This window comes from Megalops cyprinoides, chromosome 12 (assembly GCF_013368585.1).
Source record: "Megalops cyprinoides isolate fMegCyp1 chromosome 12, fMegCyp1.pri, whole genome shotgun sequence".
NCBI lineage: Eukaryota > Metazoa > Chordata > Actinopteri > Elopiformes > Megalopidae > Megalops > Megalops cyprinoides.
In genome coordinates, this window is record NC_050594.1 from 21,702,906 (window position 1) to 21,727,453 (window position 24,548).

Below are 24,548 nucleotides of genomic sequence, written 5' to 3' on the forward strand. Positions count from 1 at the left end.
CCCACTTTCTTAAAATATTGGGGAAACGCTCAACCTGTCCCGGTTATATGATAAGATTCATCATACTAGTGCCTTCCAAAGCAAGTTACTTCAGTGCCATGTCCCTCATTTTGGCTGGTTCAGAGTTCTTCATCTTGATATGCCAGGTGTTACTTTGATTTTCTCACTATTCAGGAGCTGAGTTTCCTTAATTTGCTTCTAAGCACTTAATTCCTACTAAGGGCTAGTTCTTCATAACTCTTGTGTACTGTAGTGCTAACTGTTCTATATGACTTACCTACTGGCAGACTGCCTCTTCTCCCATTTGTAAATCTTGATCTGTCTGTTCTGTAGCTCAGTGTAGTGGAATGAACTGCTTATCAACGTATTAATAGGACATTTTTAAGATACTTGTAATCTCCTAAATTATGTAGCGGGCAGCTGTCTTTGTCCAGAGCCGTAAACGCAAATGCTAAATAGAAAGTTTCAGTCCAGTTGCAGTGTTTTGGGCGGCAGTGTAGCATAGTGGTTAAGGAGCAGGACTCATAACCGAAAGGTTGCCGGTTCGATCCCCGCTGGGACACTGCTGCTGTACCCTTGGGCAAGGTACTTAACCCACAATTGCCTCAGTAAATATCCAGCTGTATAAATGGATAACATTGTAAAGAACTGTAACCTATGTAAGTCGCTTTGGATAAAAGCGTCTGCTAAATGAATAAATGTAAATGTAAATGTAGATAAGTTATGCTTAGGACACACATTATGATTTTAGGCCCAGATTTAGCTTTTTAAGAGCTGTTTCAAGTTTGTTATGATTCTGGAAATTTGGCACGTGTGAAATGAAACTGTGCACTGGCTTCGCACATTTGATCGTGTAGTGTCATCCGGTGCCTACAAGCAATGGTAATTGGTCTGACCAGCACCTGTGACCTACAAATGAATTTCTAGCATGCTGGAAATTTTCACTGAATCGTACTCAGTGTTGGGTTTCAGAAGCAATGAAGCCCTGTCAACAACCAATGGAAGATAACCATTAAATTGCATAATGTATCAGCAGGAAGCAGCTTTGTTTAAAGTTTCCTGTAGACCCACTGAAATAAGCAGATAGAACTGTGCAAGAGAAAGATCCTATGACATGAGTGCCAAACCCAAAATACTTGTTGGACAGAAGTAGAAGATGAGGAATTTATTGAGTTGTGGTGAGAGCATGAGGGTTTATTTGATCCATCCACAGACACCTACCCCCACAACCAACAAAAGAACGATAAATGGAAGGAAACCGCCTGGCAGCCTGATAGAAACAGCTGGTGACTTAGTGCGGTCTGGAGTTACATTTCCTATAACTTTATAGCCTTACAAGGCAGCATCACTGACCAGTGGATGACACTGTGGATCTGAGAAATTTTTCCCAAAGTACAGAGATTGTGACACACACTACGATTCCCAGAATTCAAAACTTGTGTGGTTTATCAGGCTTGATTCTTCTGATTCCTCAGTAGTCCATTCTTACTAGGCTCATTCTCAGTAGATTTGCCTGCCCTTTTGAAAGTATATAATATATGTGCTAGTCTGTAGAGAACTTGAACTTAGCCTGAAGAGTTCAGTCTTCTGATATGGTGCAACCAGTGTGTGACTGTTCTGACAGTGGTGAGCAGCTCATCCCACCACTTAGGGGCCAAAGATGAAAAGATGTAGGCCTCCTTTAAATAGTTATTTTTTAAAACATTTCTTTAAACAATACTTATGTGATTCTCTCACTCTCTAATTATTCTGTTTGTGCCTTATTCCTTGCCTTGACTCTCTCTAAAGATCCACAAGAATTTTCTCTAGTTATAGCTGCTGTATTAAGCTCAGGCGTCATGAGATGATTTTAGGCCCGATGAAAGCCATTAACCAGTTTGCTACGATTATTCGTAAACTGAGCACATGCTTGCTAAAATGATGTATTAGCTCAATTGCATAGATCTTGTCATTTTGCAGGTGTCTACAATCTGTGATAATAGCTCTTGCAAGCACCTACCAGCTGCAGTCAGTAAATGAAAGTCTACCAACAGGTCAATGAAAAAAGACCATTCGGCAATGCAGTTTTTTTTCTTTGTTAGCACTACAGAGATTCTGTGCAAATTCACTGTTCATTTATGTAATATGTACAGATGGTACAGGTAGGTATGGTGGTGACAGAATGAGATACACAGGTTATTTTATAGATCAGTGACAGAAGCATGGATTAAAAAATAGTCTCATGTTCTAGCAGCTGCTTCTGGCAAGCAGTTTAGTTTAGAACCAAAACAAACAGAAGGTGCAAGAGAGCTGCGGAAAGAGAAAGACACAGTGGCAACAAGACATGAGTACCAAGGCAAAAAAACACAACACAGGGTGGACATCAGCTGAAGATTAGGAGCTTGTTTAGTTGTGGTTGGAATACGACTATTTGTTTGATACACTATTTATTTGGCAGCACTGGATGGCTTTGAATTCGTAGCCACATCCTAAAGTGGTGACGCATACTACGACTCCCCAATTTCAAGCCTCTTGTGGTATGTTAGCCTGGACTTCAGCAGAGGTTCTGCAGAGGGAAACTGCTGCCAACTCTTACAGTGTGAGAGATACACTCAAAGAATGCTGGCGTACAATTTTCAAGAATTGAATTCCGTGTTCCAAGCTTCAGAAACTGTGTGAGAGATAAAGAAACAAGGCAGCTGCCATGGAGAGAAAACAAAGGTGAGGTGGTGTGTCTTTATAACGTGCCGGCGGGAGTGATGCAACCAGTCCTCGACAGCACCCACGTTTCCTACCTTTGGTAGAGCCTGCTGTTAATGTGGCTTTAATTTGCCTCTGCCATTAGGAATGCTGCCCAGCCCCCCTGTCTCCATGGCTTTGCCATTGTAAAACACTACGTGAGCTACAGCTGTGGCCCACTTTAGGGTCTTATAGTAAAAACACCAGGCTTAATGCATGTGAGTCATTTTGGAATCAGCATTTTATTTTTTTATTGACAGCGGAAAATTTGTGTCATGTCAACCTGCCCCTGAGGCCCTGTGTGGAGCTGCGGTGGAGAGTGAAATGTGGCTCGAGTTAGCCGGGCTCATTACCCATGCATTTATTATATTTGCCCAACATATAAAACTGGAGCCCATCGTGTCGACCAGTTTTTACAAAAATGTTTGTTTGTTTCTTTGTTAATACGCTGCTGTTGCGCTTCACTGAGATTAATTGACCATCCAGACTGAGCCATAATTCAAGTAAGTGATTCCCTTCTTTTCTTATTAATGGAATTACTATATATTATATGTATTATATATAGTAAGGATATGTATAAGATGATATGAATAAGAATATCTCTCTCTCTATTTTTATTCATATCATCTTACACATATTCTGTGAAACATCTGTACAACTCAGTCATCACTAATATAAAGACACTTTCCAGTGCCCAAACCATTACTCATCACCACTGTGGAATAAGAGATTTACACTTATGGGTCCTTCACCAACCAAGGGAGACACATGCTGAGACACAGCAATGGTGAATGAAATGGTGTGGGGCTTTCTGAAGCTGAACCAAGAGCAGCGGTCTCAAATCAAAGCACAGCAAATAAACACTCAAAGCAAAGGGAACTCGTTTATCAAACTGAAATTGCACTTATAGGCAAAATTACCTACAATTACAAGCCAAGCTAGAAATTAACTTTTCAGTCAACCATCCAGAAAAAGATCATAGGATATCCTGCAAGCTGGGACTCTTGTTTACCCCCACTCCCCACCCACCTACACCCTAACCCAGACTCCCTCTGAGACAGGGTGCATGTTTATGCCTTTCAGAAAGGTTGTGCTAAACTTTTCAAAGGGCTCCTCCAGGCCCTTACTTACACTGGGAAATCAGATGCTACCAGTTCCGCCAAAATATTCTGACCACTCCCAAAACTACAGCAGCTCTAACAACAGCAATTATGTGCTGGCAAAAAAGCATCATAGTGAGCTCTCTCTACAAAGTTTGTAAAATTCCCACCCTTGTTTAATTATGTTTTGCTGGGCGGACCTGAGGCACTTGGTTTGGTCAGGCTGTGGTGTTTTTTTTCCATGGCACACACATACAGGACATTGTTTTCCACAGAAAAAGCCGGAAGAGCCCAGCGGGGGCGATTCTGGTCCTAGCAGCCGGGGAGATGGAAGATGAGCTCACTGCATGACCACCCACTGTCACACCAAGGACCAAGCCATCGGCATTCTGTGCGCTGGTATCATAGCGTGTCGGCCATCTTGAATGTGGGGGTCACACAGAGTCATCAGTAAACTGGGGCTTTACATGGCTTTTTGTTCGGTCATTGATCAAATTATCCTGATTTTCTTTATTGTTTTTATAGTAGGGTTAGTACAAACTCATTTTTCTGTCCAGTTTCCATTTTTCATGCTGGTCAGGCACTGGTCATCACATTCCCTGAATATGGTTTCTCTAATAAAAACAAACTGTACCCCAGCCAACACAGACAGACCGACAGACACACACTAACACACACACATACACACAGTATGTTTAATAACATACACCATATCTTTCTAAACAAACATGTCAGATGGGGATTGGTTTGATAAACAACTCACTTCCTCCTTGTTCTGGAATACATGTTGTTTTTGATAAATGAGTTTCATATTATTGTATTAATACGACAGGCTAGTACTCCAATATTCATCACTGTGAATTCCTTACAAAAATATTTATGTCAATCTATGGAAAATGTAGACAAATAATTATTAATAGGGTTAAAACACATTTATCTTGATTTTCAACACTGTAAAGAAAGATGAAATAATGCAATAATCTCTGTTCCATTGTTATAATCTGAACACCTTTGTACAAAGTTTTGTATTTTTAAATTTCAACTGAACTATTAATACGCACTAAAGTTTTAATACATGTAGCACTCAGCTAAATGGTGAGTGTTATTTTATTTGAATGACATTATTATTCATTCATTCATTTTTAATAGATGTTTGGGATATCATCTGAGCTCTTAAAAACTGTACATCTCTGTTCCTTCTGTCTGTCCAGACTGAAACACTGGCCACATCACCCTTTCCTCCTCTCAATACCTAGAGTTAGCCTGTACAGAGATGTTAGCATATTCTGACTACTTGGAATTCCTTCCTGCCTTCTTGCAAGCACACACTGCATTTTAAAACTTGTTGGGTTCTTTCAAGTTTTATTTTAAAGTATGTAATTACATTCTTGAAAGAATAACAGGTCCCCTGAGTGATTTATATTGAGTATTAAATGTCAGGGTTTGAAAAGACACAGTTAACACTCGCTCATCCACTTAAGAGCTTCTCAATGGGTTGAAATGTTGAGAGCTTTAGGCAAGGGATGTGTAATAAAAATATGTTCAGAAAAAGGGAGAGTAGGAGAGAGAGGGGAATTATATCGTGAAACCGTTTACCTTTTGTTGGTGCTTTTGTTCCCATCTGTCGCTTGAGAATCAGTAACTCTGATAAAATGTATAGAGTCCCTCAAAGCCTGTTTCTCACTTCATGATAATGCCCTCACTGTGCCACTATTTGAACACCTTGAGTATTTACAAGGTGAGTACTGTGTTTATAACTTTAACATGGATGATTTAACTTAGTTAAACATGCTCTATTTTTCAGATTACTGTAGTTTTTGTGTTCTGTATAGAAGTATGTTAGGCACAATATTTTTAAAGTCTGAGGGCAGCTGTGACTGGTTCAAGAAAATTTACGTATAGATTGGAATCTAGACTATTTTTGTTAGTATCTCAGCATTTCAGAGCAGTGCAGTGTTGTGTGTTAATTTACACATCATCAGTCATTCTGTGATTTTTCACTTGAGACAGGGACCAGCCTCACTTGTGCTGTATCTCAGCTGATTGAGAAAGGAATTCTAGATGAGGGAAATGATAATATTAGGCCAGTTTGAGTCCTGTATCAATAGAACAGTGTCTCACAGTGTTATCCTACAGCAGGGTGCTCTGAGTGTGTTTTGTGGCTTTTTGCTTATGTGCCACAGAAACAAGCAGACCTTAGCCGTACCGGTATATGGATTGTAATGAATCAAGAAATCAAGGACGTAAGGAAGGTGTCAGTTGGACATTGTACTATGCAAAGGGTGTGAAGGGTTTTAATTCAGGTCACACCAATACTTTATGGTTAAATCAATTTGCTGAGGTGACAAATCCAGTTCCTGACTAATAAAACTTTTTAATCGATTGAAGCTTTCCTGCAGGACCCAAAAACCCACAGCAGGCTACTTGGTGCCCCACTCACAGAGGGTCTGGACAGTGTTGCAGCAAGAGTGTCTCAGTGCACTTTGGAAGACTAAACTAAAAAAAGGACCTGGCAGTCATACACTCACCAGTTACCTTTGATAATGTGTGCAAGGTGCAAGTCTGAAATGTGAACAACAGATGAAAACAGGCCTCTAAAAGCTCTTGTCTGCAAGGCAAAATGGCAACAAATTGCTTACCCATCTTCTCTCCAAGATCTCACGTCAGACACATTGCAAGTCATATCCTTAGACATACAACATCCTCATGTCTCAGACTGCTGCCTTTTGAAGGGCTTATTTTAGATTTGTATTGTCCTGCACTGAATTCTTGATTCAAAATACAAATATATGTATTGAAATGAAGTAGAAAGAGCAGATAGAAAAATAAAGACAAGAAACAATAGAAAATAGACAGGATGACATGCAACAGACATGGAACTGACTTTAAACTGAAATGGATACATCTGAGATATTAAAATTTAATACTGGCTTTGTTGAGAGTTAAAAGATCTGATTAGACTTTTTCAGTCAGGTTTGTTGCAAAGGCACCGGATCACAGACAAGAGCAAAAGAAGGACTGTAGCGTGATGAGGCAGTCCCAGTAAAAGTAAACCGATTATGTTTATTTAGTGATATTCTCTGTTAATGGAACGGGAACAAGAAGAGCCTGTGATCTCTTTGTTCCTACGCAAGGGGTCAGTCGGTCATTCTCGAGAGTCAACATAATGGCGATTCTTAAAGCTCGGCCAATCCAGAATCCATTCTTCGTTTTTTTCCCTCATGTGTTTACTTCTACTTTCATGAGTTTACATGCCAATTCCATTATGGGGATTAAAATGGTTTGTCTGATTCTCCACCCCCCCACTCTCCACCCCCCCCAACCCTCTCTGCATCTTTTGGGCTTTGAAATACAAGGAGTAAGAATTCAGGAGGGTATGGTTGGGGGGTTGGGGGGTGTTGGGGGGTTAAGGGATTACAGCAGAGTGTTCTATATTTCAGAATGTTACGAAAGGCAGGAGGCAGGTACACTCAGGAACGTTCAGGCGAAGAACAGCACCGGTGAAAGCTGCGTTTAATCAATGACTCCAGAGTGTGTCTGCGCTGGCGAATACCTCACCGCCGCGGTTAAAGCCCTCCGTTTTAAAGATAGGTGTGTTGTGACACTGAGCAGTGGGCTTGGACCCCCGGGTCAGCTTAGAGCTCCTGTTGAAACCGTGCCCGAGGGGAGGCATTCACAGGTGAATGCTGAACGGTGTGTTTACCACCGTGACTCACCCTGGAATTGAAATCTGTCATTCTGACCTGAGAAGGCAGAGACATGACCTGTTACATTGCTTAATGGAAGTATGTTCTACAATGGTTATGCTGACTGACAAAAACTGCCTTCATAGTGTATTTAGAATAGTTTATGTAATGTATGGTCTTACACACATTGCATATGTGGAGTCAATATACGGAGCAAGGTTTCCTGGCAACACAGCACATATAATGGTTTTCGTTCAAGCTGAGATATCTGTTAGATTTCATTTGAATACTGACTGCCAGACTGCCAGACATCAGCTGTTAATTCTTTGTCATAAGTAGGTATGGGTTGTTTGAAGTTTGTTCAGACAGGACTATAAAGATAAAAACATTGTGTGAGTTGATTCAAGTATTTTCAGCCCTTTAAATCAATAACACAGTCAGGTATTCTGTCTTCATAACTTCATTAAGTATATTAAGTTATTTTCAGGAACTCAGAAAAATTAACTCAACAGCTAATCTTGAAGCAGCTGCCCTACATTTGCTCAAGGGGCAGATACAAAGAAAGCTGAAAAAAGATTCACCTTATCTTTATATCAGCACAAATACACTTCCAACTGCATATTTATTTCACAAAGAATTTATAGCATATTAAATGTAACAGTGTCAAATAAATATCAGTATTCAAATATCAGCCTGATCAAACCTGATCATGAATGAATGTGGTTTGACTGTGCTTATGTTGCTTGAAAGTGCTTATGAAAGTTCCTTGTTTTCCATAAATGACGTGTTTGTGTGTTTTGGAGGGAGGTTTGATAATATGAGATGAATTTGTGAGTTGTGGAGGTCAGTGCACCACTTAGACGGAGCACATCGCATGTGGAAAAAAAAGCATTTAGGAGAATTCTGAGTATTTGTGATGGATGTTTGTCTCTGAGGCGGACATGGGGGCAAGCTGCGCTGTAAGACATCTCTCTGTGAGATCCCCCTGCACATCGCCTGCAGCCAAACCACCGAGGAAGGTAATCTCCCCAGATCTCTGGAGCTAAGCGTGGCTAAGCCTGGTCAGCACTTGACAGCAGGCCTTCATTAGGGCCCAACAGGTGCTACCACAGGAGCCCACCGCAAAGCCCAAGGCTCTCTTTACACTAGCAGTTTATCGCGATCCCACAATGGTTTCAGCATCACTATTCAAAAATCCATGAAATTTATATTTTTACCACAACCAAGTGTACAGCTGATTCCATTGATTTTCACCACACCACATGCAGCACATAGCTACACTAAATATATGTTTATACTGTATAGCATGCATATTATTTTGTGTACTTGCAGCATTACTAGATGAATCAGATAGCAGCCTACCAAACAAAGGATGCTGAAAGGAGGAAGTTGAAACTAGCTGCTTAATTAGCAAGTGATGCAAGACCCAAGACTTTGGGCAGGTAACCTTAAAATACATTGATGAGTTTTCATGACATTTTCATTACATTGTCAATTTCACATAAAAATAGCATGGATTTTTCATACACTACCTCCAGATGTGGTTCTACAGTAATACTATTTCTTTATACTTAAAAAACAAAAAAATCTCAATTTACAAAACGATTTCTGATACAAGATGGAATAAGAAATGCCAATGTGAAGAAAGTGTCCCAGAGAATTCCAGCATAAAACAATTAGGGAGGGGTTACAGATTAAACCGCAGGGATGGGCTTCTCATTGGGGCCTTAAGATGTTTTTGTAATTGCAACAGAGCACTACAGTGCATACTGCAGCATGACACATTCTCAAAACCTCTAAAGGGTTAGCAGGAACCATTAAAGGAAATTAATAAGAAATGCACAAGCTGCCAGTGAGGGGATAAAACTTTTAAATTGTTCTGAATGGAGCCTATGACCAGTCCAGTCCGGTCTTGTCCAGGACGAACAGAGTGCAGCTGAGCGATAATGTGAGTGCGTGGCTCCCCGCGTGCCAGAACACAGGGGCGGCTCTCGGATGCTCCCGACACCAGCCCCCCCCCCCCACGCCGTGAACCTCGGAGCGACGGATCCCACAGCATCTGCGGCGGGACGGGCCCCGATCCGCTGACACCTCACCACGGCGGGCGTGCTGCCACGGCGGGCGGCGGATGGAGGAGAGCCGCGGTTTGCTGCGCTCCTGCGGCCCGGACATGTGAGCTGCTGCACGGCTCACACTGCAGACTGAGCAGCGGTGGCGGCACGCTCGGGGAGGTGATCTCCATGCCACTTGTCCCCCTGATGAAACGTCTGCGTGTGGCGTCTGGCGAGTGAGGGCGAGAGGGTGTTCTGCCCTCACCTTCTCCAAGCTTTGCACCACAGTGCTGCTGGGAGCATGAGTTTGGCCATTTCTTCTACCTGCTATCCCAAATCATCCAACCCTTGTCTAATGATTATGGGAATTTGATTGTGTATGGCTCACCTTGATAATGCATGGATGTGAGCATGGAGGCACAATGTAATCAGTGCAATCTGGAAAGATTAAAGAAACACTCAATTGTCTATCTTTTTGGTACATAAGAGCTCTGCAGTTTGCTGTACTGTGCATTAAGTTCTGTTTGTTGTGTGTAGAGACTTCTCTCTGAAGCTGTAATTAGGAATAGGTCAAGCCATCTTGCATATATAGCTCTGAGACATACAAGACATTGTGTGTGCGCGCACATGCTTTTATGTGTGTGTGTGTGTCTGTGTGGGTGCGTCTGTGTGTCAGTGACAGATAAAGTTACTGTGTTGACATTAAAGGTCACATTCTAAGCCCTGCAGTCATTTGGTGGATGTTACTGTAATTTTATGCAAGGGAAATGAAAGTAAATAAACTGTGAGAAATAGCTTGGCCATTTGCATTAAGTCCCTTGCAAACGTTTCCTGTTTAGACCACTGTTCAATCTCACCCTAATCCCCCCAACATGAGTGCATTTCTCAGGGCGGTTATGTGACCCTGTTGAGAGAACCAGAGAGATCCAGAGCAGATTTAAAGCTTTAGGATTCGTTGGGGCCAATTTTTTCTACACTGTTGCCTAAAAAAGATGTCTTAAGGACTTTACTTGTCCTGAAGGAGTATGGTTTAGCTGAAGCTGCATTTTTGCAAACACGTTGCCTAATTGAAATATGGAACAACATTTTTATTTCTGTTTGGGGCATAACATTTCTCTCCAAATTGTATCTTTTAATTGTTATTCCCCCTTTTTAAAGTCCTTTTTCAGAAATGGAAAACACAGTTTTCCAATATTTCAAAATACTGATTGGCAAAGAATACTGATCACAAAGCACACCCAGAAGCTCTCACTTTAACAGACAGCTGAGGATGGAATGCTGGAATCTTCCTGAACCCCAGATAATCGTTTCCATAGGAACACAATATACTGTATAAACAGAAAGGCTTAGGAATGAAGACAGAGGCTGTATCCCCGAGACAAGTCATTAACATATGAGATATAAGAACTTAATGGACCAGTAATAATGTACTCATTACCTATTTTTCACATGGCCTTACAGCTACTACTATGCTAAACCATTGCCTTGACATAGTGTGAACTACCTCTGAGAATCTTACTTCCAAAGAGCATTAATTGAAATAAGCCTATCATCAGTAAAATAATTATATTTATCTAAATGGACCGACTGCAATAATGAAAATGAGTGTCAGTAGCCTACAGTATGATGAGTTCATTAATAAAGCTCATAAGGTTTGTGCAAACTAAAACGAAACCTTTAGATACTTTTGTCAAGTATCATTATTTTAGAGAAAAAAAAAATCCATTGTGTTTTGCCCCGCTTCAGTCGAGAGCAGGGGGGGCATATCTTAGGTGTTTTAAGCGCGCGGGGGGAGGGGGGATGGGGGAGGAGGCAGGGAGGCTAAATTGGGCGGACACATAAAAACTGCATGTAGCATTAGATGCCTGAGCAGTTAGTGGGTTGTCTGAGCGTGCAGTGTTCCGCTCTCAGAAACGTCTGGAGATAGGAGCCCGCTGCATCGTTGCACTTGCTGCATTTGACCTAAACTCCTCTTTGTCTCATGGTATAGAATTTATTTTCAAGGGCGACATAAAGGAATTAACGTGATTTGGTGACACCTTCTTAGGGTTCTCGTTCGTAATTTTCGGCATTTCACATTTACCTGGACTTCTTTGGTGTGTGGAGAACTCCCCCCTTTCCGCCCCTCCTTTTTGTCAAATTTACTTCAACCTGAGGATACTACCTGGACCGCTTCTGATGGTAAGCGCTAAATGCTGTTTTTTGGCTTGATACTTTTTTGACAAATGGCTATTTAATTTACACGTTAACAAAATTTGTGTTCATTTATCTGCAACTATAGGACGGCGTATACTGTTAACTCCGTTGTTGTAGAGTTCGTTGCGATTTCAAAATTGTGCAGTGCCTTTTAACATCATATTGCAACAGTACTGCAAAAATTTCCCCGTTAGTACTGATTCAAAGATAAATTACGTGGGATATGAAGGTTAGGATCACGAGAACAACGCAATACATCGCTATCTCATCTTTGTATATAGATATATATATAGATAGACATGCAGTCACACACACCACACACAACAGATCAGTAATTTACATGCACGCACGTACTGCAGCATTGATGTAACCCAAAGACTTAAGATCACTTACAAGTTGCCATGTTTTACGACCGCCGGAGAGGTAAAAAGTAAGCGATTAATGCGGATGGTTGATTTTCCACCGGAGGATGGATATGAGAGAGTTTTCCATACCAGTCCGTCGTGTGTTTCTGCGAAAATTGTATGTTTCTGGTTATTTAGGATTCGACCACTTTCCTCCGTCGCGGAGCTCTTTACACCTGCCCTTGCTGTAACTGATGTGGCAGTTTATTTTTCTGATAACCATCTGGATTGGCAGACGAGTCATTTGTCTTTCGGGATAAAAAATATATAGTCAGATGCAAAGACATTAGAGGTATCTCGGTTTTGTTGTTGTTGTTGTTGTTTAATCATTCTACATGCTGTCTTGTTGGTTTCCCATTGCCCAGTACAACTGAACTTCAGAATGGGCCTATGTCGTAATTGCCTGTATTTTCCACTATATGTATTACATGATGACATGTAATGTTCGTGTGCGTTTTAGATGACAGCTGAGCAGTGTAATACAGCGCTCTGACTTGAAATAAGAAAAAAGTTTGGCATAAATTGATGCTATAGCAAGCGAAATGTTTTCTTGAATGCGCGCAGTTCGTGTCGCGTAAGCTGTTTTTCTGCATTCCTGCAAATTTTTAGTGAATACATTAATTATTCTTTTTCTTTATAACTCCTGAAATAAACGATAACGCAGCAGCCACAAAACCCCGTAATTAAAAATACAGTTTACAGCTAAAAAGATACACTTCACCAGAAATCATAAAACACTCGCAAGTTCACAGTATTGCACACTATTAATAGCAAATAAATAAGTAGATGAAAAAAGTAGTGATGAACAGAAGTGATGAGTGTATCAGTATATGTGTGTTTCGCAAAAAAAATAATAACAGGAAGAAAATTACCAGACGGCCTACTGTAGCTGTAAGGTTATCGCGAGCTCCCAAAGACGTGCGTAATTATTAAATTCCGTTCCTTTCAGATGTTTCAGTCTACAACTGGGTTTTAAATTACTAACCTTACCGCGATTTTCGTTCTTTTCTCAGACTGTTTCAGGGTTTACGCATTTATCACACAGAAAATAGCACACGGTTTAGTGGTTTAAAGTGAATTCTGGCAATGCATGGAAATGTTTCTGCTCTTAATTTGAAAAAGTTGGCCTCCCCGCTAAGTATAAACAGACACTGTTGTGCTCTTGCTTAAATGTCAGTGCCTCAGAAAGAAAAAAGGAAGAAGCGGATTTTAAAATTGGATCGTAAACGGTTACACATATCAGGACAAACTGCTGGGAGCGTCGAGACAGTATTGTGTAAATCAGTAATAGAGCACTTGACATTGCCAAACCGAATTGTTTGGTTTGCTTTATTTTGTTCAAAGTATTAAAGGGGACTAACACGATGTGAGGAAAATTAAACTGATCCATCGAAAGAAACAAAGGTCTCGCGGTAGTATCATAGGTGGATAGTCACATGAATACATAGTGATCAGTCGTAGTCAAGTTTAATAAGGCTTTGCGTTTTAGAAAGTAAAATATATTTTAGTGGAATATACAGGGTGTCTTGATAGATAAAATGAAATCAGTAGTCACCCATGAATAATCAGATGTTTCCACTTAATCCCCGGGTAGAAACACGTTACTTTGTTATTGCGCCTAGCATAAAGAGATGAACTTTTACTGAGTTGAAATCATTTAATATTGCTACCGTTGTCTGTGGGTTACGAATTAAAGAATGGCTTCTTAATAATAAACCCAACTATATTTAACAACATATTGAGAACTTTGCAGATTAAATGCTGTTTGAATAGTTGTTTAGACTTGGATTGTTGGTTAATACAAAGTCACGAAAATAAAGTTTCAGGTCATCCTGAAATGGAAGTGCTCTGCAAGCAAGTTCAGAGTGCTCATTCCATGGATGATAATTGACATTTTTATGATTTTTGAAATGTAAAATATTCACATGTAGTTAAATATAATACATTGCATATGCTCATAATGTATTTGAAAACGTCGGTCTTCACGGATTTGCTTTCTCTTTTCGCGCCTGCTGAATATAATCTCTCAAAATTTTCATATTGACAGATACGCAGTTGTTCCATATAAACTGTTTTAGGCACGATCAAGGAAAGATCTTGTGTTATATACGTTTGTAGTACAAACTGTTGTGCTACAAACTATTTGACATTAAGTTGCATAACAAGATTGCGGTTGTGCAACTAAGACTTGGAATGAAGTTAAAAAAAAAGTCACATTAAAACGGAGGTCGCTCAACTTGAGGCAGCGTGGTGGTTTGGTGAGTTTTGAGCTTGAAAAAGATAATGCTAAAATTGGGCCCTTGATTATTGTCTGTTCCCATGGTAACCTGCTTTCCCCCACCCTGTCAAATTCCTCAGGAAACACATCTAAAGGGCCATGTGCACAGTCTGATCACATTATCTCTGGTTAAAGAGAGAGGAGCTACAGTCAACACAGGGAGGCCTAGAGGACTTTGCCAAACCATGAGAAGCAAACTGCCTTAACGGCCTAATTGGTGTCCAGGCTGCATTTCTTCCAGTCCAAACTGTAGAGAACATTAACATATTTACCCATTTCAACCAGCCTAACGATTCTTTCAGCAGATGAACCGAATTATATAGATGTGTAAGCTTCTCATTCAGATCATTTCTCACATTTGGTTTGGGATTTGAAGATGAAAATGGGTGGTATACTTGTGAGCAAGGACGCCCCTGGAAGATATTGGATGCTCTCGCTCTGCTCCCTCTTCCTCCACAGTCGTTATTTTATCGAGGGAGGGACTTAAGATTTAGCTAATGGTACTGTGTGATCTCCAGTTATTGTTATTTGAACAATATGACTTGCTATAGTCATGGGAGAGGCCTCTTCTGTGAAATGGAGCTTTTGTTGTTATGTATGCACACACGGTTTTCCCTAAAGGGATCATGGGTAATGGAGCTTGGAAATGATCAGAACCACTGCCCTCTCCACAGGACATGCAGAGTACCGCATGCAAACAAGAGTTCCAGCCCTTAGACTGTACTTGCAGAGCACATGCTGGTGTGTAATAGTGGAGAACAGAGGGTCAGACTCAGTTTGACATTTCCTAATTCTATTGTAGAAAGATTCCTTGATTGCATGATAAATGATCAAATGAAGGACAAACACATGCTTCCCCCACCACACACACACAGACACACAGAATGTTCTTGTTACTGTGCATCGTTCTGTTGTAATGGTTGGTTTTGTTCCAGTGGAACTGGGTCCAAGCGATGACCAAACCTGCACATCGTTTTCGCTCATCGAGTTCTGCCGTTGTAGCCCTATTGTTTCCAGGCCTAAACAAATGCTCATAATTTTGTTGATGTGATTCATCAATGCCTTTTTAACAAAGATTAATTAGGCCCAATCCCTCAAGTTGTAATGTTTTACCCAGAATATGGATGTTAGTCATTGCCTGGGAGGCTGCTTTTGTGGGGTTGGAGGATGGTGTTCATCTGAGGGCTGCCCTTGATTTTGAGTCATTGCACCGGTCATTAAATCAACTGGATTGCTGTTCTTATTGATACCCTGAAGATATTTCACCCAATGAATCTTGGTTTGAAACTGCATCTAGGAAACATGACCCATCCCCCCTTGTACTATGTAGATGAGACTAGGATCTTTGATTAGCTTGTTAGTGTAGTACTGACCAAGATATAATTCTTTATTTTATATATCTTATGACTGTCGTCGGGAACATCGCCATTCCTCTATTCATCAAAGCTCTATAGGCATTCTGGGGGAAACACACTCCCGTAGTGTTAAGCATAGGCTCAAACACACACCTGCCTAGTTCATTGTGAACAGTAAGGTTATGGATGATGGGTGGGTGGTGCATCTGATGACAGCAGTATGTCCCAAAGTATTGAGGCTGTCATCGCCCTCTTCCTGTGTAGGGCTGTTCTATGTGATCTTGGGGGCAGATACTCTTTTGATGGACTCATTTAAATGGGTGATCAGTTCTCTGCTTGGGGATCTTTGAGAAAGCCTTTTTAGGAACCCTTTGTTTGAAAAAAGAATCTTCTTTTACATGCAGATTGATCCCCTGATCAATACCTTGCTATCAAGTGTCATTTGATAGCTTCTTTTATAGGGGAGACAGGAGTTTTCTACTTGGGAAAAGAGCAGCCACACTGTGTCTGTCTTCCAAAGTCATTGCCCTGAGGTGTTCTGAACTCTGTTAGCACGCTGCTGTTGATGTAACACAATGGCCTGAGCTGTAATTACTTTTAATCTCTGACTGCAGTCCTTGTTGTTCGCCGATTGTCATTCAGAACTCATATTTAAAGTGTGAGATCTGCTAATTCGAACATGATGAGCTTATTCAGATTGTTTATGCTCAGGCAATTGGTACTGTTTGTATAGATCCTAAAGGTTTTTGTAACTTTTGATGAAAACATTCTAAAATTGGTTGTCCATTGATATTTTGTAAGACCCGTTAAACCTGAAGAATTTCTCCATTGCATATTCAAGGTGCATTGACTGGCAGTTTATGTACATGTGGTGAGCTGAATTAGTGCCTATTTACGCATTTCTATAGCAATTAAGAGTACATAAATGTAATGTCTGTGCCTTTAATTCTTTTGTATGTTAAATATCAGAACCATGAAACTACTCGTGCCAAGTATTGCATTTTATTCTGTGATTTGTGTTATTGTTATTGAATGTGTTGCCATAGGGTTCTTGACTTTTTGTTTAGCTGTTTCTCTTCCAAGCAACTTTTATACGAACATGGCTTTGTTTGTGTTATTGAGTCAGACATGCTGCCCTTCTCTGGATCTCTAAAGTGTTTTTTTTATTTTAGGAACAGGCTCATCCCAACATACTCAAGCAGCCGTCCAGCACCACGTAGTATTTCCTCAAGAAACGCGTCCACCATCGGATCCCAAGAAACATGGACTGTTTCCCCATGCTTTATTTTCTGTCAGTAAGTAGAACACGCCAATCCAATTTATATCATGTGACATAATCACCACATCAAAATGCCTTTTCAAACAGTGAATGGGAAATATTTAATTAATACTAAGCTATATTCTCAATTTGAAACAAAATTATGTGTTTTGCAATCTGCAAAAGGAAAAATCTTTAACTTGTGTTCTAAGCTGTTTGTGGAATAGTTCTTTGTTTCATTTTGTTTCGTGGTCAGACTCATACAGTTTCTGCTCCTTATCGAGTTAGAGTTTAGTCTGACCCCAAGGCTCCTCCTCACTTATTTGTCTAATCATCGTCATGGAGAAGGAGGGGTAAGACGTAGTTCTTCAAATTCCATTCAAAAGGCTGTTTTTTTGCCAGCTGTTTATGCTTTGTGAATGTTGCTGGAAATAAACAGGACAGGGGATATCTGATCAGGGGCTATTTGACTGTAAACAAGCTGGACAGAACAATTATTACCAATTAAAGATGTTTTCAGGGGGGACTGTTGTCCAGCTTTGGGAAGTTCCTTTTTCGCCCCGGGTGGGGGGTGGGGATTAAGCGCACTTTAAACAGAGTTCTCTGTTTCTCTCCACCCCCCTGTCTATCCCCCCCTCTTCTCATCCATCCTCCAAACCTCATCCAGCGACATCATGATTCCTGGTAATCGAATGCTGATGGTCATTTTATTATGCCAAGTCCTACTGGGAGAGAGCAGCCATGCTAGTCTAATACCTGAGGAAGGGAAGAAGAAAGTGTCAGGCCTGCAGGGTCATCACCTGGATCAGAGCCATGAACTGCTGCGGGACTTCGAGGCCACGCTGCTGCACATGTTTGGGCTGCAGAGGCGGCCCCGGCCCAGCCGCTCGGCTGTGGTACCCCAGTACCTGCTGGACCTGTACCGACTGCAGTCGGGGGAAGCGGAGGAGGCCGGAGCACAAGACACCACCTTCGAGTATCCCGAGAGGTCTACAAGCCGTGCCAACACTGTGAGGGGCTTCCACCATGAAGGTATAACGGAAACCAAAAAGCTAGCGTTAAAGTATAAAACAGTGTGAAGTATAAAAAAACTCTGGTATTCCCACACCATATGGTGTACAAAAACCTGACCTTTATGTACAATTGTCAGCATAAAAACCTGGCATTTGTACACAGTATTCATGATAAAAAAACAGCACTTATACTAAAATTTGCTTTATAAAACTCTGGTGTTAACATTTGCCAGTATTAAGACCTAGTACTTACACACAGTATAAAAACCTAGTGTTTACATACAATATGCTGTATGAAACCTGGTATTTACACAGTGCATGAGGTAATTTAAAAAACCTGGTGTTTACACACAGTATGCAAAACCTGGTGTGTGTGCACAATTTGCACTGTAAAAACATTTTTACAGACAGCATGTGGAGTAATAACCTTGCCTTTATGCACAGTTGGCAATATAAAACCTGCATTTTGCATGCAATGTGCACTATAAACATGACCCAGTGCAGAGTCAAGTAAGGATGAATAAAATCTAAATTTTCCTTGTGTTGCATACCTGTTTTGCTTGATGAAAACAATCCAAAGGTTGGGGGCAATGAGGACAGTGTACCATGCTTGTTGCTCAAGGGTACAAGAGACAGGGTAAAGTTATTATTTGTTTAGCGCCACAACCACAGCTGCCCGTTACTGCCCTTGGTGAGGATATTCCAAGTTAACACCCTATTGGTGTCTTCTCTGCCATTTTAGTCTCATTATTGCACTTGAATCTGATCCAGGCTGTTAATCAGCACATGAAAACTGGGTTATACTTTAAACCCAGGCAAAGGTGTGACTCAGTCTGCAAATATATAAGGATTTTGCTGGGAGAAAAGCATATATTTACTCCTTAAACCTCTGTCCTCTTGCAAAGAAGATATGGAACAATTATTTATTGTTTGTATATTTATTATAATCAGTTACCTTTTAAAAATTTTGCTTTTATTGGAGGGCTCTAATTGTAGTTATGTTTTTACATGACGTCAGAGCGGTGAAATGTATTGCAGACACTTCCTAAACCATTTAACTTCTAATGACTGACAACTTCCCTCAAACCAGAAATCTAAGCATGCGGTCACAAATGTGTAATGAACCAAGGTCCAGCCCAAAAGACGTAACACTTACAGAGTGGCTGTGCGGTCAGGCAAAGGTTGTTACTTGTTTGGTTTGCTGTTCAAGGAAGGCATACCTTCTTATTATTGAGTTACACGTCACCCCACCCAACACAAGAACTAACAAAGCTTCTGCAGGAATATGCCTCGGTCTCCAGTTATATGGATCTTTAGAGGGACCTTCTTGACGTGTAATTATCTTTAATGCTATACTGCGCCCTTCTAAATAAAGTCTTCCTGCCAACAATGCGGGCACGGAGCAGACAGGCAGCTAGCAGAGCAGGAAAAACAGACTCTCCAAGGTGACAGACACACATACATGGATATTCAGAACAAGGCTCATATTTCCAGTCTAGTTTTTTTTTATTGCTAAAGATAACAGATCAGAAGTGCTGTGGCCAGCCATGGGTGCATGCAGATGTACAAAAAGACAAACAAGTTTATCTTACTCTGAGGGCAGGAAGCAGAGAAACTTGGGCCGCAAGAAGATGTCTGCTCCTCGGGGAGGAAAGAACGATGAGTCAGTTTTAATGGGGCCTGTCTCGCAGAGTGTGTACTTTAACAGCAGAGCAGTGAGGTTTGAGGAAACTCTGGAACCGCTCAAAGAGGGTCATAGGCTTGTGATGCAGCTGGTAGTGGTAGATGAACCAAGTCAGGTTAATAACTCCAGCCAACTTAGCTGGCCTGGACACGTGTTTGTGCAGATCTCATGACATAAACTCTGCTGGAAATTTTCTGGATGTTTGACAATACATTTTAATGCAGAAATGAAAGCAATTAAAACAAAAGTGTCTATTTTTCTGTAGCTCTTTGCATGGGGAAATGGGGGCACTAAAGACAAGCAAGCGTTTTGAGACACAAATACCCAGTAAATCCTAGAGGAATTTAAATGATAGGATAAACGGATTTTTAGCTGACCATTGAGTTGGCACATTTCTCCACAACCTAAGATCGCTCCATCTGAATCAGTAATGATTATTCATCACGAAAATGATAAATGTACCACACTCATAAACCGCAGATCCGATCAAAAACACACAAGGTTTTAATAATGAGAGCCACCTGGGTAGGATTAAGGCCGGGGTGTGAAATAACAGACCTGATGATTAAAAATGGTAGACACAACATGCTTTTTGAACAATTGCGATCTTGCCAGACATTGACTCTCTTTGCATGTGATGGCTCCCCTCATTACTGTGCAGAAGATGTTTATATCTGTGGTACACTAATCACTGCTCTCTGTGTAACGCATGTGTCCGGAAAAGGGGGGAAAGAAATGCAATGTGGCAAACTGGATTATCAGGATGAATGGATAAGAAACTGTACATTGTGCACTTTTATAAGTGTAATCCTGTATGCTACCCTTATTAAGATACTTAGATTGCTGAACATGTATATATTTATTTATCTCAGGATACATATGAGGATATGCAATGATTTTTTTAATTACAAACCTCCACCTTCTACTCTAGAAGGGGACAAGTTAAAGTATGAATATAATGTTGAGTAGAGGGTAGAAAACTCTGCACTTGGAAACTAGAGACAAGGAAGATATTTTCTTATAAAAATCATCTATAAGTCACATAAAAGATATGAGAAGAAATAAAACTGAAGGCAAACAGAAGCAAAACTGTACAGACAACAGGCAGCAATAATAATAGTTCTGAAGGCACCGAGGGCAGTTATGTGGAAGAAGTGAAGATGACTGAAGACAAAGTGGGCAGGAAAATACTGTACTAGCTGGAGAGGACAGGCAGGAAGGCCAGGGCTGATAAGCCATCTCAGAGGTTGCCCCGTTTCCCTGGAGGAGGTGATAATGTGTGCTCTCTCCTTCCTCAGAGCACATGGAGCAGGTGACGGGCGGGCCGGAGGACGGGGACGCCCCCCTGCGCTTCATCTTCAACCTCAGCAGCATCCCGCAGGACGAGCTGCTCTCATCAGCGGAGCTGCGGCTGTACCGGCGGCGGGTCCACGAGGCGGGGGAGCGCGCCGAGGGCGAGGGACTGCACCGGATTAACGTGTACGAGGTACTGAAGCCGCCGCGGCCCGGGCAGCTGATCACGCGCCTGCTGGACACGCGGCTCGTGCACCACAACACCTCCAGCTGGGAGAGCTTCGACGTCAGCCCCGCCGTGCTCCGCTGGACGCGTGACAGACTGCCCAACCACGGGCTTGCCGTGGAGGTGCTCCACCTCAACCGCACGCCCCGGCAGCAGGGCCGCCACGTCCGCGTCAGCCGCTCCCTGCACCAGGCCCCTGGGGAGGACTGGGACCAGGTGCGGCCGCTGCTCGTCACCTTCGGCCACGACGGCAAGGGCCACCCGCTGACCCGCCGGGCCAAGCGCAGCGCCAAGCAGCGGGGCCGCAAGCGCAACCGCAACTGCCGCCGGCACGCGCTCTACGTGGACTTCAGCGACGTGGGCTGGAACGACTGGATAGTGGCCCCGCCCGGGTACCAGGCCTTTTACTGCCACGGGGAGTGCCCGTTCCCGCTGGCAGACCACCTCAACTCCACCAACCACGCTATTGTGCAGACGCTAGTGAACTCGGTGAACACCAACATCCCAAAGGCCTGCTGCGTGCCCACAGAACTCAGTGCCATCTCTATGCTTTACCTGGATGAGCACGACAAGGTGGTTCTCAAAAACTACCAGGAGATGGTAGTGGAGGGGTGTGGCTGCCGCTGAAACGGAGCATGTGCAGGCAGCAAGAACACTAAACTTTTACTGTCCGACGTAACACCTGAACATCTTCACTTGGACCCTTATTTATAACTTTGATGTTGAGTTGTATGTTTGTCTCAGTTTTTTGTTTCTTTGACAATATGATCATATATTTTGACAAGAAATATATATATATTTATAACTACATATTAAAAATAAAAGTGAGTCCTTATTTTAAACATAAATAAATAAAAAGCTGTACAACTTTTCATAATGTATATTAGATTGTATAAGGGTTTTTTTAAAATGAGAAAATAGTAAAAAAAAAATCTAAAAAGTAAAGTCTATATACTGGTAATATTTATTGCTTTCATATTATATACATTATACAACGAAAAATAAATTGCCTTCCACTATTACATTTGAACAGGTGTGAACAAACGGGATGAACCATATTTGTGTACTTAAATAAGAGCACTGTGTGAATTGATTACAAAGTAGAAAACATTTCGAAATCAGTTCAAGTAATATGGGAAGTACATTGATTCTAGTTGACCACCCTTCATTAATTCTAGTCTAGTGGCTCTAGGAGTGTGGAGAAAAATCAAATGGAATCATTATTCACTAACTTTTAAAAAATGTAACAATCACCAAAAACCATGGTTGTTGGAGGAAGTAATATCCATTGCCCTTCTGTATTTTGTTATTTTGCTTATAATTCTTGGGATTTCACATTTATTTTCCTGATGTTTTGAGTGTAGACAACAAAGTATTGGAGTTCCCCATTTCTGAGATTAAATCATTAAATGAAATTAATTGAATTAATTAGATTAAATCGGTGACGCTATGTCCCTCTCAAATAAAGCATGTTTTTGTTCTCGGTCTCAAATGTCACCCTCCCGACTTAGATATGCGTACAGGTCGGATCTGGGTATGAGGAATCCGCACCTATATATCAACCAGGAAACTGGGGCAATAATTGCTGGAACGTAGGGGCAATGGCATTACTTAAATGTTTTATCCTTTGCAATAGAGAACTGTGCGACACGGGGGTTAAAATTACCGAGTTAATTGTACGCAGGATTTTTTTTATTCGGACTATTCCACAAAGTAATGTCTTTGCCAGTAAAGTGATGATAATACCTTACTAAATGCATTTGTGTCATCTTTACGATTTGTCATTTAGTGTCAACTACAGGCTTTAAGAATCTTAATAACACAACGTGTTCTGATCTCCCAGTTACAGCGATCAATACGAGCGGTGATCAGGCACGTTGTAATCCAATTACAATTTGGAATCCAGTAAATGTAGGAAGTGTATGCATCAAAGGCGATGGAGGTTGGATTAGGAGGATGGGCTGTTTGCAGCAAATGTTTGGTGTTGGTTTTACCCCCTACTGTAACTGGCGGCTTGGCCATGCAATCAGATGGATAAAGACGCGACATGCACTGAGACATGGCGATTCTGTCTTAAGAAGAATCAAAGCTTAGACCGGCTGTCTCTCCCTTTGTCTTCACAGGCCTCCGCTGAATAAAGATAGACCACTGTCTCCAACCCGTGCTCGTTCGAACAATAGACATTTACATCACTTACGTGCAATCAGACGACTTGGCCGTATTGCCCAATTACACTTAAAACAACCTACCCCATGACACTTTCGAAGTCGTTTCATTTTACCGTCCTTCCAGCAGTCTCGACAGCCACTTTACCAAGACCAATAGTAACGGATATGTAAATATTCGCGCTTAACTGTAATATCTTGGTGAGTTTATGTAACTAAGCAAGACAGTCCGCTAATATGCTACCAGTTAGCACCGAAAGTGACTCATATTATTAAAATATATTAGAAACATCCAGACCCAGAACCTAATTTATTCTCATCTGTCAATTTCACCTAACGCAGTGAACTTCACACACGTGCAACATGAAATCACAAACTGTAAAAGGTTATTACCTTGTGAAGCTGTATTTCATTGCACCTCACTCTTGAATTTTTTACTAGAATGCAATCCCGACATTTTTATCGAGATATAAACAAATTGGTACACTGCATACATTCCAAACAAGTAGGTATTTAATAACCCTGGAATTTACAACGTCATTTAGATATGAATGTGACACTGCGTTCGCAGCATAGAAGAAGCAGACGGAAGGTATGTTGTTACGGTGCCAATACAATAAATATTAACTCGTGGTATAATCGTAATACGAAAATCTAACGAGGAAGCCAACATAAGGCTGCATGGACTTGGAATTGGATTTTGCGAGTATAGCATGTGTGCTTATGTAAGGTTGGAGTACCCATTGGATAGGGTGCAAAATTGGGTTATTTTAGCGTAAGTAATCTGCACGGAGGCAAATGGAATGGGCCACGTGCTACAATCTTGCTTTTGACAATTCGCAATGTTCACACATTATATATAAATATATATGATCCGTTCAGGCAAGAACTAAGCTACCCTACTGATTTTAGACATTTCCATTTCATAAAAGGTTAGGCATTCGTTTAATGTTTTGGCTTTAAAAACTACACATGGAACACACTTTGCGGGTTCAAAACCAATAGGGACGCACATGTGTCTTCATGGCGGTTTGAAGAAAAGTCTGTATCATTACGTTTTTTTTTTTTGGAAGCATGCACTTCGCTCACCTCACCTCTGTAAAGTTATCGTAGCCTCAGGG

General features: G+C 41.3%; 1 protein-coding gene across 1 annotated transcript; it reads left to right on the forward strand.

Annotated features, from left to right (window-relative positions):
• The first annotated feature begins 11,440 nt into the window (after window positions 1-11,440).
• Window positions 11,441-21,960, forward strand: bmp4 (bone morphogenetic protein 4). The gene is made up of 4 exons (XM_036542681.1): window positions 11,441-11,736; window positions 16,961-17,083; window positions 17,714-18,078; window positions 21,042-21,960. The coding sequence occupies exons 3-4, from the start codon at window positions 17,721-17,723 to the stop codon at window positions 21,887-21,889; spliced, it is 1,206 nt and encodes a 401-aa protein (XP_036398574.1). The 5' UTR covers window positions 11,441-11,736; window positions 16,961-17,083; window positions 17,714-17,720; the 3' UTR covers window positions 21,890-21,960.
• The last annotated feature ends 2,588 nt before the right edge of the window (window positions 21,961-24,548 follow it).